Source organism: Trichosurus vulpecula, chromosome 4, assembly GCF_011100635.1.
Source record: "Trichosurus vulpecula isolate mTriVul1 chromosome 4, mTriVul1.pri, whole genome shotgun sequence".
Lineage (NCBI taxonomy): Eukaryota > Metazoa > Chordata > Mammalia > Diprotodontia > Phalangeridae > Trichosurus > Trichosurus vulpecula.
In genome coordinates this window covers 126,397,612-126,414,034 of record NC_050576.1, presented here as the reverse complement: position 1 = coordinate 126,414,034, position 16,423 = coordinate 126,397,612, and the positions used below count along the sequence as shown (strand labels likewise).

Here is a 16,423-nt window from a genome sequence, read left to right as displayed (position 1 = left end):
GTGTGGTTGCTGTCCCCATTTAATAGAAGAGGAAAGTGACACAGAGACAGGCTCATTTGCTCAGTGTCATCAAGTGGGTGAATATCTGGGCTAAATTCTAAACAGTTCTTATTGATTTCAGGTACTTTAATAACCATGGCATACTGCCTCTCCATCCCTGGCTGTTGATCCATGAGTTGGTCACCTTCTTTCCTTTCTCTCCATTTATCTGATCCCTTCCCATGCTCAAGACCTATCTGCAATCCTAGATCTTCTGTGAAGTTTACCCTGAGTATCCCAGCTCATAATAATCTGTTACTCTCCCCGGGAGACATGTAGGCTGTGCAGTGGATAGAGCTCAGGGATTGGAATCAGGAAGATATGAATTCAGATCTAGGCTTAGTCACTTAACATCTGTGTGACCCTAGGCAAGTCACTTGACCTCTATTTACATCAGTTTCCTTAATTGTAAAAAAGGGATAATAATGGCAATTACTTCTCAGAGTTGTAGTGAAGACCAAATGAGATCATATTTATAAAGCACTTAGCACAGTGCCTAGCACATAATAGATACTTAATAGATTTCCTTCCTTCCCTTCCCCCCCTCCCTTCTTCCCTTCCTCCCTTCTTTCCTTCCTCCCTCTCTCCCTTCCTCCTTCTCTCCCCTTCCCTTCTCCCTCCCCTCCCTTCCCTTCCCTTCCCTTCCCTTCCCTTCCCTTCCCTTTCCTTCCTTCCTTCCTTCCTTCCTTCCTTCCTTCCTTCCTTCCTTCCTTCCTTCCTTCCTTCCTTCCTTCCTTTATCCTTCCTTCCCTTCCTCCCTTCTTCTCTATTCTGAACTGCTATGATACTTTGGCACTGAATTGGCACATGTAAGAGAAGAATACAGAAAGAATTTATGACTTCTGAGGAACCTGTTTTATGGGATTTCTATTTACTCATGCAGGTAAATTATAAATGACCCAGATGTAAATTCAGATCCAAAAAGGTCCTCAAAGGTCAACTGGTCTAACTTCCTCATTTTACAGATGTGGAAACTGAGGCCCAGAGAAGTTAAGTGATTTGCCCAAGATCCACACAGTAATCAATAGGGGCAAGATTTGAATTCAGATCTTCCTTCTCCAAATCTAGCCATCTTTCTAGTACAGCCAAGGAATTACTTGAAGCACAGATATGTTGAGTAACTTGTCCAGGGTCAAACAGCTAATAAGAATCAGAGATGGAATTTGAATCCAATTTTTTTGCCTCCAAGCCCAGTACTCAATCCGCTACTTTGCCATAGCATCTCTGGCAACAAACACCCAGAAGAAATTCACTTTACATGCTACCTGCACTTAACATTGCTGTTCTTTGCTTCTCTTGGGTTGGAGAAGTCTTTGGAAATTGCTTACTTTCCGGCTTAGCATTAAATTCATGAATTCATGTATAAAAGTTCTATCCATATTTAACACGTGGAAGAGATTTCTGGCTCATATATATTCACAGAGGTTTCTTAAACTCACTATATAGAGAAGACTGGCTTTCAATACATCACTAAATGTTCTTTAGGTCCCTGGGAAGCATCAGTTCCACTGCCACATGTTTCCTTTGTCAAAGAGTTTCAAATTCAGTGGAACAATTCCTCTCATTACCTAAAGTGGGGAGCGGCCCATCAGGAGTGCTCCAAAGTGCTTTGCTGTTGGCCCTCGGAAGCAGTGTCAAGCATTCATTCTCTAGCCCTAGCTGAGCTGTTCATGCTTAGAAAATATTTCTGCTGATAACTGTTAAGTGGGAGGAAAGGAGAGCCCCTGTAGCCAGAACCATAGACTTTCATTTTTAAAACAATGTCTTATTAAAAAAGCCCTCCATCCAAAGATAGCCTCACTAGCACTTTCCCGCAAAGTAAGTAAAGTTGGATTTTAACCTTTCAGAAAGGGAGTATTTGTTTTCTTAGGATTTTTTAAAAGTATTTTCTCATTTTTCTAATGCTAAATAAAACCGGTCAGATTTCTCAATGGCCATCCTGTTTTAAAAGGAAAAGCTTGGTCTTTACTTAGGACCTTTGTCATAAACTTAAAAAAAACCCCACAAGACTTTTAAAATATTCCCATAGTTCCAGGGAGGTGCTCCTGAAATTATTTGTGATACACTGGCTTTTAAATACTATGATGGTGATGATGATGATAATAACTAATTATGATAAACATTTAGATAGGCCTTTAGTCACAAATATTTGGCTGTTTTTCTTTTTTACAAATATATATTTCTAGTAGAAATTATTAAGAGGAGGAAGATAGAATAAATTCTCTTCCACCCTACCACTTCCCTATAGAAATTTTCAAAAATCATAAAAATCCTTAGATCCTACCTAATTTCTTCATTCCCACCTTCATCCCTTCCACCTATTCTTCATTCTTACTATGCTCACATAAGGAGAAACATTTTGCAGTTGTGTATGTGTGTGTGTGGTATACATTTATCACATGCTCTCATGGTTGGAAGAGGAACCCCAGAGGCCATCAAGAACAACTTAGACTGGAACAAGGATCGTCCTCTAGCCTGTCTTCCTTCCCTGCCTCTTTCTTCTTGCTCTCTTATGGGTGTGTATGTGTGCGCGCATTCATTTGTTTCAATTTACTTAAATGAAAATGGATGAAAAGTTTGGGATGACTAAACTTTACAATATTTCCCTGGACCCCTCAGTGAGGATCTCTCTATTCAGCCCACTATGTTTTCTCCATACTTTCCACTGACTCTCACCCTTCACCTTGTTTTCTCACCAAGTATGTTGAGTGTGTGTAGGGCTCCAGATGGCTTCAACATAAAATGTATATGCACATACTCCAAACGATATGGAGGATTCCATTGGTATCTGTCATGCACGATCTCCTCCTCCCCTACCGGATCTCCCAGCCCCCCTCCCGCCCTGTAGGCAAATGGAGGGCCCAAGCCACCTGTTCACATTACATCATTGGCTCCCCAGAACACAGTTGTACCAAAGTCTTTAAACAGAGTAGTTCTTCTTGTATTGTTTGCACTCAAAGAGCTGATATCATGCCAACTGATGTCATTGTGTGTCTTTGTGTAACTGCTATAGCAACTGGGCAGGTGGGGAGCCTGGAGCTGATGTCATCGGGAAAGGAGGTATAGAAAGGGAATTTGAAAAAGCTGTGCACAGCTTTTGAGTGTGAGTCGTTTGGGGTGGGGGCTTATATTTTGGTGTGTGGGTATGTTGTTTCCTTTTAAAGATTATTCCCTCTAAGATATAATGCAGCTTCAGTGTACTAAATAATAGCAGCCCAGACACTTTTTTCCCCCTTTGGCCTTTAGAGTTTTTGTGTAGCTTGTTTTCGATCAGTTCTTATTCACGTCAGATGCAGAAAAGTGTGCTGCCTTGATTCTTCATTCTTCAAAGAAAGTAGATGAGGATCTAAACTATGAAAGCCTGGTGGGAAGTATTTAGTTGAATTCCATGAGAGACAGACTAAGCAGGTTTTTGTAATTATTTAGAAGTCCTCCAGTGGCAGGTGATTGATTTTTTCGGATTGATAGAGCAGAGAGACAAAGAGGGAGACATAGAAAGAGAACTCTCATATAAAGATATTTTTTTTTCTTTCTGAGTTTCCTCCACCCTCATTCTCTTTAAAAAATTCTGTTTGGGTCAGCCTTTATGGCCAGTATTATCTTGGCGGGTAGAATAGTGATAGTCACAATTAGAGGGATCTAAATATGGAAGCCAATTACAGCTCCAATGTGTTTTCAATACATCTACCTTTCTTCATTTTCCAAATAAAAGCTGTTTTATTTATTTTTGAGTGAGTTCAGTAATTATAATATTGACCCTTTGCATTTTTTTCAGGAGAGCTATCACCAGGAATAAAGGGTCCTTTCCATTTTCTTCTCTATTTCACCTTATCTCTTACCAGTTTTATTGATATCTACTTTCTAAGATATTGTCTAGGCTCTATTTTGTGCTTCCTGGATGGGTTACTGTAGATAAAACTTGAAAGAGAAAGACTGTAGAAATTGCATTGGATTCAGAAATTGATGAGGTAATAGACTTTCCATATTGATTTTTAACCTAACTATATCCTCTTGGTTCTTTCACTATCACCTTCTATATTATGTTGGTATTATCAAGGCAGTTGGGCATCATCGAATCTAAGGGATGTAAACTTTTGTGTTTCCTCTGTGTGCTAAGTACTTCACGGACATGTCAGGAGAGGTATTCTCTATATAGTCCTGAGTTTGCTACATTTACTATTTTCTTTTGATTCATAGAACTACAGCCTCTCTGGTTCTGATAGAACATATATTAGGTATTTATCTGACTGTCCATAAAAATCACCTCATGTCCATTTTTTTTCCTCAAAGAAGACTTTCTCCATTAGAAGTTGAGGTAGATAAAATCATAAGAGAAAAGTAGAAAATGTTGTAAAGAAGAGATCTTGGAGAGTATCTATCTTTTTTTCATCTTTTTCCCCCCATTCATGGATAGAAAATAGAATGCTTAGCATTTGACCACCTCCATGAAAGGAACGGAATGAATACTTTGATGCTAGCTGGTAATATACAGGAAGGAAGACTTTTGCTATTTACTCCTAGCCCCTAAAATTATACATCTCTTTTAGGCTATGGGCAAAATAAAACAAAGAGAAATCATCATTTGGAGGACACAGCTTAAGCACCTAAGAAATATTTTCAGTAGAAGGGATGCCATGGTTTATAGGTGGGGTAGTACATTAGAAAGAACAATGGACTTTGAATCAAGAGCTTTGAGTTCAAATTTTAATTCTGACACAGATTAGATGTGATTATATGTAAATCATTAAACCAATCTGAATGTTAGTTTTTTCATCTGTAAAATAGTTGCATATAAAGGCTCATATAAAGAAAAGCCTTGGCAAAAACTGTAAGTCTCTAGATTCATGTGAGTTATTGTTATTGTCAAATAACAAATGATTGTTGAAATAAATTTGGAAGGTAATTGGAACATGAAAAATGATACAGTTCCCATCCTTGAGGAGCTTCAGATCCAGTGGAGAGATCCAACTGGCAAAACTGAGCCCAAGTATGTCTCAGAATTGAATGTGATGAAAGCATATATGCACCCTATGAAAAGCATCCAGTAAAACTCATGACTGAATACTTTCCTTGTGCATTCTTATACATGTATATAAATATCAGTTGTCATTTAAAAAAATCATATCCATTTCATGGGACCAAAAAAAAAAGATTTCCACCATTTAAAAAAATCTAATGATTTTCCATTTGAATTTCTCGTTTTTCCCCTCCTTTCTAGGTGGACTCAGTAGTTTTAAGCAGAACCATGAAAACCTCTGTGATAGCTCCCTCCAGCTGCAGGAGTGCCCAGAGGGTGGTGGGGGAGCTTCTGCAGCCTCCAGTGTGCTACCTCAGCCCCTCCCCCCCACCACCCCTGACATTGAGAATGCAGAGCTGACCCCCATCCTGCCCTGCCTGTTCCTCGGCAATGAGCATGATGCTCAGGACCTGGACACCATGCAGCGACTAAACATCGGCTACATCATCAATGTCACCACCCACCTCCCCCTCTACCACTATGAGAAGGGCCTGTTCAACTACAAACGACTGCCTGCCACAGACAGCAACAAACAGAACCTGAGGCAATACTTTGAAGAGGCTTTTGAGTTCATTGGTAACTATTTCCTCTGGGCATTCCTTTACCATATTTCTCTTATGTTTCTGCTTTGAGGACAGGTTTCTCAGTTGTCTGGATTCCAAGAATTCCCTTTTCTTCTTTTCTTTTCTCTCTCTCTCTCTTCCATCCTTCCTTCCTCCCCTCCCACTCACCTTCCTTCTTTCTATTTCTTTCTTTCTGTCTTTCTGTCTTCCTGTCTTCTTTTCTTCCTTCCTTTCTTCCTTCCTTCCTTCCTTCCTTCCTTCCTTCCTTCCTTCCTTCCTTCCTTTCTTCCTTCCTTCCTTTCTTCCTCTCCTGACTCTATACAATCAAAAGGAGAAAGAACCAGAACTAGGCCAAGACAATTAGGGCCTTGCCCCAGAAGGGCCAGGCACCAGAATTTAGGGGATACTGTGAAAAAACACTTGTTCCCCTCCTCACCAGCACAGCAACAACTAAGCTACTTATCCAGGATAGCTAGAGAAAATGGAAAGCTACCAGATAGTATGCTTCCTCCCTTTTCCTCTCCCCTGGCTAGCCCCATCTCAGTTCCTTCCCTGCCATCCTCTAGTCTCTGCCCAAGGGAGCTAATGTCTTGGGAGTGGGAGATATGGAATCTTTCCTCCTCCTCATCTGGCTTTGTCTTGAAAAGTTGATTTAACATTTCTGCTGCTTGCTCCTGTCACCCACATATCCAATTATGGTTCTGAAAGGGAGTTATCCTGAATATTACCCTCAGAAATCCAATTCAGACCTGTTCAGATAGCAAAAGGCCACTTCATCTATAATAAGAGGTGACTGGGTGATCTACAGTTGAGATGAGAATTACATATAAGAGGATAATAACAACAACAAATCAGAGGGTTTATAAAGGTAGCCCTGTGAGGTAGGTAGAATATGTAGTATTACAAATGAAGAAAATGGGTCTCAAGGAGGTGTAATTATGACTTGCCAAAAGTCACAGGGCACAAAATACTGCATCTCCCTGCATTTTCACTGGCTGTTCCCCATGCCTGATAATTTCTCTCCCCCTCATCTCCTCCTCTTAGCTTCCTCTTTAGCTTCAATTCTCAGCTAAAGTCTGACCTTCTGCAAGAAGCCTTCCTCAGTTCTCCTTAATTTTAATGTCTTCCATCAGGCACTACCCCCATTTTACCCCGTATATCTCTTAGGTGTTTGCATGTTGTCCCTCGAGGAGTCTGTGGACTTCTTGAGATCAGGGACTGATTGTTGCTCATCTTTGTACCCCTGGTGCTTAGCTGTGCCTGGCATCTAGTAGGTGGCTTGATCAAAGCTAGTTGGTTTGGCCAGTTAAATGTCAGGACTAGGATTCTAAGTCTTCTGATTCCAAATCCAAGGCTCTATCTATTACCCTGAATCCATCAACAAGCATTGATTTTAAGTGCCTACTCTATGCCAGGCATGGTGCTAGGTGCTGGGGATACAAATATATAGAATCAGACAATTTCTGCTAGCAAAATCTTTCATAGACTACTGCTGATCTGGACCCCTAGTGGGCTACAAAATTCAGGGATTCATTTCTTCTTTCCCTGCACCATGTTCTTGCCAAGGGTAACATACCTGTTCCTCCTCTAGACCATGAGGGAAGTCAGGGCAGGAAGGACTCCTGCCTATCTTTTTCTGGCCTTACTTTCCCTTAGGCTTAACTTTATTTGCCCAGTGGTTTTTACTTCCCTAACACAGACTCCTAGAGCCCTGCTTGATGAGAAAGGGAGTATAGGGTAGGGTCCCATTTGTTTAAGCTCAGTTCTAGGAAGTCTTGCAGGAATATTAATGGGGCTATGGTGTTTGTATGGGTTTCCTCTTGTGGTTGCCAAGGTTTTGGGTTTCATCTCTTAAAAGGTGGTGGCCTAACACAGAAGAGGGATGAATCTTAGTCCTGGTGAGAAGGTTCCATAGTCCTTTTGCTTTCTTAACTAAGGACACACAACAAATAGAAAAGGGCATACCTTTAAGGAACTATAGCAGTATCGAAAGACAAGAGAATGAATGCATGAATAAATGAATGGAAAATAGGTGGTTATTTTGGCTAAAAAGGAGCAGAGAATTATTAGCATCAAAGTTTCTAGATGTGGAGAAATTACTATAGAAGATAGGGGGGCACACACACTGCTATCCAAAATGCTACAGTCAGCAGCAAGTCTTTATCATGTTAAGAAAAAAATAATACTTTATAACATATGCATGGTGTTCCTTTGTTATGAAAATCTGAGCCATATTTGAGCACCAGAGCTGGTCTTTCTCTTTTCGTGCTTTTGTTTTCCTTATATTTAAAATCATAGAATGTTAGAACTGGGAGATAAGCTTAACAACAACCCCCTTCCCTCAATTTTCTTTTTTTTTTTTTTTTCAAGGGAAAAGGCAAAGTTTATTAGGGATTCACCATAATGGGTTGTCTTAAGAAATCCCACCCTTTCACAAGCGGGCCAGATTCAATCTGCTGATCTAGATTGAATCTGAGCGCCTTCATGGAGGCAAGATCCAGATTATATACATAAAGATTGTAGGAGGGATTGATGGGTGGTCTGGGGTGACTAAAGGAGGGCTTTAGGGGGAGGGTCTTGAGGAGGAGTCTAAGGAGATGAAGGCATGGATAGATAGTATCAAGGGTGGGAAGTAGCTGGACAGTAAAGGGTGAGGCTAGGTAGAGATTTGGGCCTAATGATAATGTAAGGCTTATTGGCATTAGGGGAAGGCTAGATCTAGTTGGAAGATTCAAGGACAGTTCAAGGGGGCTCCCAGAGACTGTATTCCAGATTCAAGGAAGTTCCCAGAGACTGTGCCCTCATCATTCCCCCCTCAAACAAATGAGACCCAAATTTTTTTGGGGTCAGGGACGAAGGTCTCAGCTTCTGAAACTGCTTCCTGCTGGCAAGGGGCGTAGAGCTGTCCCTGCCTTGATGGGTCCAGTTCAGGGGATGCATAGTCTGAGTAGTCATCTGGAATCCCCTCAATTTTCAAATTAAAGAAACTGAGGCCCAGATAATTTCGGGCAGGTCAAAGTCACCACAGAAGATTATTGTGGCAGAGCTGGGATTCCTCACATAACCATGCAGTGATACTTGGATACTTGTACCTTGTCAATAGTGTTCATGTTAAGCAGTATACTGATCCCAGCAGTGGTGAGTAATTGATAATTTATGGTCTTCTCCTTTTAGTTTTACTAACCCATAATTAATTGTGGCTGCACAGAAACTTTCAGTTCCTTCCTTGACCATGTTGGAGCCAAGTTTTGAGCCCTGAGGACATTCTACTTTCTGGCTTTGAGTAAGAAGAGTTTCATCATCACCATATAGGTGAAAAATAGACTGGTGTGAGGCTGATGATATAGTCTGTCTTAATTAGTGCAGATGAGAAGCATGAGGAAATTGTTTTCCTTGCATTGGGTTAGCCAGTTAAACCTGGATAATTTATAGAACTGGGAAAGCTTTGAGGGGGAGGAGAGGAGGAGAGAATCATCCTAGAGCATATATACCTCATGCTAGTTAATAAATTAACATTGGAAAGCACTCAAAAGGACCACCTGGAACAGAGCTGGAAGATAGAAAGTCAAAGGTGGGGGAAATACATTGAAGAATGACCCGAACTGTAGCTTACATGGATGCAAGGGGCAATTCATTGTTTGACCCATGAGTAAATCTTAACCACAATCTTGTGCCCTCACCCCAAATTTTGTTCTTTGATTTGAGACAGGCAAAATCAGTTTTATTTGCTAAACAATTTTGAAGTCTAGCAGTAAAAGCGAGAAAAACAAAACAGAATACAGAAGTATACATTTTAGAATACATGGTTCTCACTCTTTCATCTATGGTTTTTAAAATAAAAATTAGGTTTAGAAGATCTGATTAGATTTTTGAAAGCCAATAGGAATAACTCAGGGAAATCCCTTGTCATGCTACTGGTCATGCTACTTCTCAGACTGACATTCAAGGAAGTTTCCTTTGATACTTGGTTTTCAGTCTTTAGTAAAGATATAATCAGACTGCCTGAGTACACACTATAACTTCTTTGTTGTTTTAGATTTTATTTTTATTGATATACATTTTTATATCATGTTCATCTTTTAGTGTCTCTCTTCCTCTCTCCACCTCCTAAGCAGCTATTCTTTTTCTTAAATTTGTTTTTGGAGGGGGGAAGGCAGGGTAATTAGGGTTAAGTGACTTGCCCAAGGTCACACAACTAGAAAGTGTGTCAAGTGTCTGAGATAGGATTTAAACTCAGGTCCTCCTGACTCCAGGGCCAGTGTTCTACCCACTGCACCCACTAGCTGTCCCAGCAGCTGCTCTTTTAACAAAAATTTTAAAAGAAGACTCATTCTTCTTTCGAGTCTTCATTTTTTTTCTGAAAATGGACCCAATGGTGCTTCTTTCTGTTGCTGTGGCATTGGCAATATGACTTAGTTTCCTCAGTCATTCATAAAAAATGAATTAAGCACCGACTATGCAGAGATGCTGCTCTATGGTCTGGGGTGATAATAAAGTTTAGAGAAGACAAAGTCTCTTGACCTCATATAGCTTAGAGTCTAGAAATTACCCTGTTGTCATGGTACACATACAAGCACATGTGTAGGCAAGTATTTTGTTTATGTTGTTTAGTCAGTTAAATCATGTCCTACTCTTCATGAATCCTTTTGGAATTTTCTTGGCAAAGATACTGGAGTTGTTTGTCATTGCCTCCTCCAGCTTACATTACAAATGAGGAAACTGATGTCAACAGGGTTAAGTGACTTCCCCAGGGTCACACAGCTAGGAAGTGTCTGAGGTCGGATTAGAACAAAGGAATAAAAGATGAGTCTTTCTGACTCTAGGCCCAGCACTCTATCCACTGAGTTCTTTAGCAAATATTTGATTGCCTATGATAGGCAAGTTCAGTATACACTAAAAGTCATAGAATAGATTTTCAAGTCTCCATTTCAGAAAGAGTTTGATATTTGGAAAATTCTAAAAAAAATCATGTGTTTTAAAGAAGATATTTTTATCCCTGTAACAAGTAATGGGGGAAAAAATCTTTTTTTTTAATCAATTGGTATTTGTTAAGTACTTGCTGTGTGCCAGACACTGTCTTTGTTGCTAGAGATACAAAGGTTATAAACATTATTCCTGGCACATATATAGGCCTAAAGGATAATTTTGACTGCCCCTGAGTGGGTAAGTAGATTAAAAAAAATAATTATTATTAAGGAGATAACATGACAAATGGAAAGAATATTATCATTGAAGTCAGAGGATCTGGATTCATATTCTGGCTTTTCCAATACCTGTTTGACTTTCAGCAAGTTAATTAACCTCTCTGTACCTTTTTTCCTTATCTGGGAAAAAAAGAATTAGAGCCATAAGGGACCTTAGAAGTCATATAGCCTAGCCTTCCTAATGTTCTTGTGAAGGAAATTGTAAACCAGTGAGAAAACTACAGATGCTGCCATGGCTAGTGGGCAACATCCTATGGTAGCTAAAAGCAGTATGAGAATATTTGGTGAGCCCAATGCCAATTTCTAACTCAGGGGCACACTGAAAGTCAGTGCAACCAAAATAACTACTCTCCTGAGGTCTCTACACCCTACTCATCATTGTCTGGGACATTAGGGCATTCCAAGTATACTGTCAGAAAGTGTTCTATGGTAGAGCTGATGGGGACAACCTATCCTACAGTTGCTACTGCTTTCAAAGCAAATTGTATTTTCCCCCCAAAGATTAAAAAAAAAACACATTTCAATTCTTGCTGTCCTCCTCCTTCCATACTCCTAATTAAGCTCAATTGGATTTTATTCATAAATTCTCTTAGCTGTAGAATTTATTTTACTACTGTGGCTAACTTCAACTTCTTCTGGTTTCTGGCTGCTTGAGGGAGTAGGAAAGTGTGATTTTGTCAATATGGGGAACTCTTTATATGGAAATTCCTTCTACCACTGCAGTTCAGCAACTCACCTGTAATTTGTTATCTTAACAGAATTGCCAGGGTCACCGAGAGTCTGTGACTTGCTCGGAATCACATAGTTCATATGTATCAAAAGCTGAACTTGAACCCAGATTTTCCTGACTCTATGGTCCAATCTTCTATCCTCTCTGCCATCTTTCTCATTGTGACATGAGTACTAAGTTATACTTGCTTTCAAAACTTCAGTTATGCTATTTTTAATGGAGCCCACACTCAGATAAGAGTAAACACCACCCCCCTCTCCTTTTTCCCTTCTCCCTTTTCCCTTTCTCCCTTCCCCACTATTCCCACTCTTTTTTTTTTTTTCAGAGGAAGCTCACCAGTGTGGGAAAGGACTTCTCATCCATTGTCAGGCAGGAGTGTCCCGCTCGGCCACCATCGTCATTGCCTACTTGATGAAGCACACCCGGATGACCATGACTGATGCTTATAAATTTGTCAAAGGCAAACGACCAATTATTTCTCCCAACCTTAACTTTATGGGGCAGTTGTTGGAGTTTGAGGAAGACCTTAATAATGGAGTGACGCCAAGAATCCTTACGCCAAAGCTCATTGGAGTGGAGACAGTTGTGTGACCACCATGTGATGTTATTCATTTGATTTGGAGGAGGGAGGGTTGAGGTTGTTTATTATTATTATAATTATTATTATTCTTTTTTTTGAGATTGGGGGTAAAGTTTGTTAGTTAAACAAACATTTAAATCCTTTTTATTTTTAGCAAGTGTGAGAACAATTTCACGTTGGTGACATTGAGATTTGTGTCCCACAAACTCATCAAAAAACAGGGAAACTAAAGAGGTCACAAAAAAGCAATGGCAGAAACAAAAGAGCACTTGGTATTGTTGTCCCACCTGACTCCTGACCCCCATTCTGTCTCCCTTTTTCAGCTACTTGTAGACTTCATGGCTAAGTAGTCTGTGCAGGTTCATAGACCCAATAAATTACTTAAAAATGAAAAAAAAATTAAATAGCCAAAATTAAGCATTAAAGACACCGAAACAAAAAGGCCTTGATTCTGCCAAGGCTGTTGATACAGAAAACACAACCAAACCCGCTGTGGCCATCAGTGAAAAGAAGGTATCAAGACAGCTTTAATCACCTAACGAACCCTTCACTCACTCTTTTAAAAGGTACTGTTGATTATGTTTGCTTCATATGCTGAGATTGGGTTTTTTGTTTTTGTTTTTTTTTTGTTTTGGTTTTTTCCCCCTCTTGGGTTTAAAAGGTTTCTAAACAACAAGGAACTTGACCATCACGCCATATGCCTTCACTGGCTTCTTGTGCAATAATGAAATGTTTTGAGTGTGCAAACCAGTCAAAGCTGGCTCTTTAATAATAGAAAGGTAGGACAAACATGGCCAGCTTGGATTTAGGAAGGAGTAAAACAAAAGCAATGACCTTTTATTTCCCCCTTTCCTTTGTTCTTTTGATTTGACTCTGGTTACAGTGCCATAAACCTTGTTACATATGTATATCAGAATGTACAAAAAAGACAAAAATTTATTTAAAAATATTTTTCGCACAAAATATTGGTGTGTTTCTGTTGTCTATGTAAAAAAAATCATTTTGATTATAAAAATGAAAATTCTTTTGGCATCTGTGTCCCTTTTTCTTTTCTTTCTCTTACCTCATATCTCCTGCCTTCCAATTTCTCCTACCTTGTGGTTTGCTTCACGAGTAATAGGGCATATACACACACACACACACACACACATATGGATATACATATATATATATATATATATATATATATATATATATATATATATATATATATATATATATATATATATATATATATATATATATATATATATATATATATATATTTGGAAGCAGCAGAGATGAAGAAAGAAAAAAAGCTATATTGCTTCACCGTGTTGGGGGGGTGAAGGAGTGGAAGAGTGTTTGAGGAGTGTGTGTGTATATGTGTGTGTATATGTGGCTGTGTGCACACTCACACTCCTTTTTATTCTTTGAGAGTGAGTCTTCTCTCTTCAGGATGTTATGTATTCCTACCTAAACCTTCTTTGGTCACAGACACCCATGACTATTTTGAGCCCCTGATTTGGCACTCTCATTTCTTCTGGGGGCTCATTGACTTAGTGTTTAAATGAAAAGCTCCATACTCCAATTCTAACAACAGGATAGTGACAAACCTCCCATCAAGGACAGTCTTCCCATCTGGTCAGATCACAGGGCTGGGGGTAATGATGCTCTCTCTGGGTACATTTTGCTCTCATTTGGTTCTTTTGGCGACATTTATCCTCAGTTTCTGCAGCTGTGTTTCTGCAACTCCTTTTCTCTTCTCTCTTATCATTCCTATTTAAAATTAATTTCCACTAAATGTTCCCTGTTATTGGCATTTCCAACTCATGTCTGGTGGAATTTGGTTTCTTGGCATTTCATGTTGCACTTCTGTTATTCTGGCTACTACAGCAAATAGTTCTTTTGTTTCCATAAGTAGGGTTGTCCTGTATTGATAATCAAAATCTATGCTCCAAACTCACAAAAAGCAGGCAAAAGTCACAACCAAAAATAATCTCTAGGATTTTATTAAATCCAAATATCATAGAAGGCCTAGTTGCAGCAGGAATTTCCTATAAATTTTAAACTTACCTAGAACTAATAGAGTTCAGAGAACCCAACTTACCAAACTAGGCATAATCACATTGGTCATTTATTTTGTGAGCTCTTTGCTTACCAGTTCAGAGTTCTGTGGGTATAAGGCAGTTAACAAGCATTTATTAAGTACTTACTACCTACCAGGCACTGTTCTCAGCACTAGGTATACACATACAAGGAGAAAGAGCAATCCCCTGTCCTCAATGATCTTGTATTCTAATAGAGGAAGAAAATACATAAAAAGAGACTAAAAAGAAGAGGAGAGGCATGAAAGATTCATAGAGGAAGACCAGAGTAGAGTCTGGAGAGGAATGAGACATGACTAAGCTGTATGTCTTCCTTAAAGGGAGGTTCTGAGAGGAATAAACCAATCAGACAGAGGCTACAGAGGCTGGAGTTTATTTTCAACGCGTGCATTCCAAGGCTGGGAGAAAGGGGGGAGAGGGTTAGGGAGGAGGGAGAGAGAGACAGACAGACAGATGTAGACACAGACACAGAGACAGAGACAGGGATGTTTAAGTTTATGTTTTGAAAAAGGAAGTTGGCATGAGGCAGTCAAAAATCCTGAGAACTGGTCTACCAAGAATTCTAAGTTGCATCCATATTTTTTCCACTAATCTGTTAGAAGTTACTTCATCTCTATCCATGAGGAATGTTAACCACGGCATGGAAGTAATATGGTTTAACCAGGCTACTCTTTAAGAAACTTAATTCCCTCCAACTCAGTTCCTCCTCAGGTGACTAGAAGCTTCAAGTGAGGGTCAATGTGCAGTGAAAAAAATACAGGTTTCACCTTTATTTGAACATTTCATTCAGAATAACTTGAGTCTATCTTTAAGCATTGAATATAGACAGATTTTTAATATAAGAATATTTGGGACATTTATTGTATATAGGTAGGAATGAGAAATAACCAGATCAATTGGTTTAGAAGGGTAGCAAAAGACTCATTTTACATTAACATCCAAATCACCAACTCTTGTCTACCGAACTATCAACCAACAAGGATTTACTATCCAGCTAGTATAAGGTTCATAAAATAAAGTGGAGAATATCTAATGGTTCAATCACTCCTTTTTCAGGAAGCAGCATCTTCTGGCTCTAATGCTGCCCTTTCTCCTCTTAGGAAGTAAGAGAAGTAGACAAAATTAGGGGTATAGGCAAGAAGAATTACTGCAGGGTGCCTTTGAAGAAGAATGAAAGAATATCTGATATTCCATTTGTTGGGGGAGAATAGATGCTGAGATGAAAGGAACACAGGATGAGTAGGACAAATGGATAGTAGTGAAACAATGTTGTCAAAGTAGGGGGTAAGGATTTTAATCAAATTCCAAAATTGGACCATTCAGTTCAATAAACATTTATAGCTTAAGCACCTGCTCTGCATAGCACTGTGCATAAAATGTTTAGATAACATAGTACCTGTTCAGTCTATTAGGGGGAAGGGTCTGTTATGAAAAAAATTAAATAAAATACTTGAGAGTTATAAGTAAAGTTCTCTGAAATACAAGATGGGGAAGGTCATAACAGATGGTATCAGGGAAAGATTCTCGAATGAGATGACCTTTGAGCTGGGTTTTAAAGCAGGTAGAAATTCATCAGGAAGAGAGCAAGAGGGCAACACAGACATAGGCCACACTATAAACGAAAGTACAGAGGCAGGAGTCCTTTAGGCTACTTGCTGTCCCTGGTTGGATCTTAGAAAAGTAAAGAGGATCATGGGTATGGGCTAGGGATGCCTGGGTGTTCTGGAACATCCTAGAGTGAAAAGTGTCATTGGTCCTTCCTCTGAAGGCCTATTCTGTGCACATCTTTGGGGAGGATGCTTATCTAGATAATGGTGGCATGACTAATTGTGGAATGTGTTAAATGTTAGGAATCCATAGGCTTGCAAAGGAAACCAATTATATTGAAATACAGTAATCAAAATATATAATTTTTCTAAGTTCTCAGACCCCAAGGTAGTTCATTAACCGTATAGAAAGTAGGAAGCCATTGAAGGTTTTAGAGCAAAGGAATGATGTTTATTTAGTTATAGGATTGGGGAAGGTGGATCTGGAAATAGTGGGAAAGATGGGGATTTTCATCTATATACTTCCTTGACTATTCAATCTATTGAGAAGCAACTCCAGTAGCTTAAGTGGCAAATAAATGAATGAATGGATGAATGGATAAATAAATAGAGACACACATACAGAGAGAGAGAGAGAGAGAGAGAGACAGAGAGAG

General features: G+C 39.3%; 1 protein-coding gene across 2 annotated transcripts in view; it reads left to right on the top strand.

Moving 5' to 3' along the window:
* Positions 1–13,074, top strand: part of DUSP10 (dual specificity phosphatase 10) — a 49,297-nt gene extending 36,223 nt beyond the window's left edge. The window contains exons 3-4 of one of the 2 annotated variants that reach the window (XM_036756324.1): positions 5,258–5,632; positions 11,879–13,074. In XM_036756324.1, coding sequence (XP_036612219.1) covers positions 5,258–5,632; positions 11,879–12,144 — 641 coding nt within the window. In that variant the 3' untranslated portion in view covers positions 12,145–13,074. The remainder of the gene's footprint in view (positions 1–5,257; positions 5,633–11,878) is intronic. The other variant, XM_036756325.1, reaches the window with a different exon arrangement.
* Positions 13,075–16,423: the final 3,349 nt, after the last annotated feature.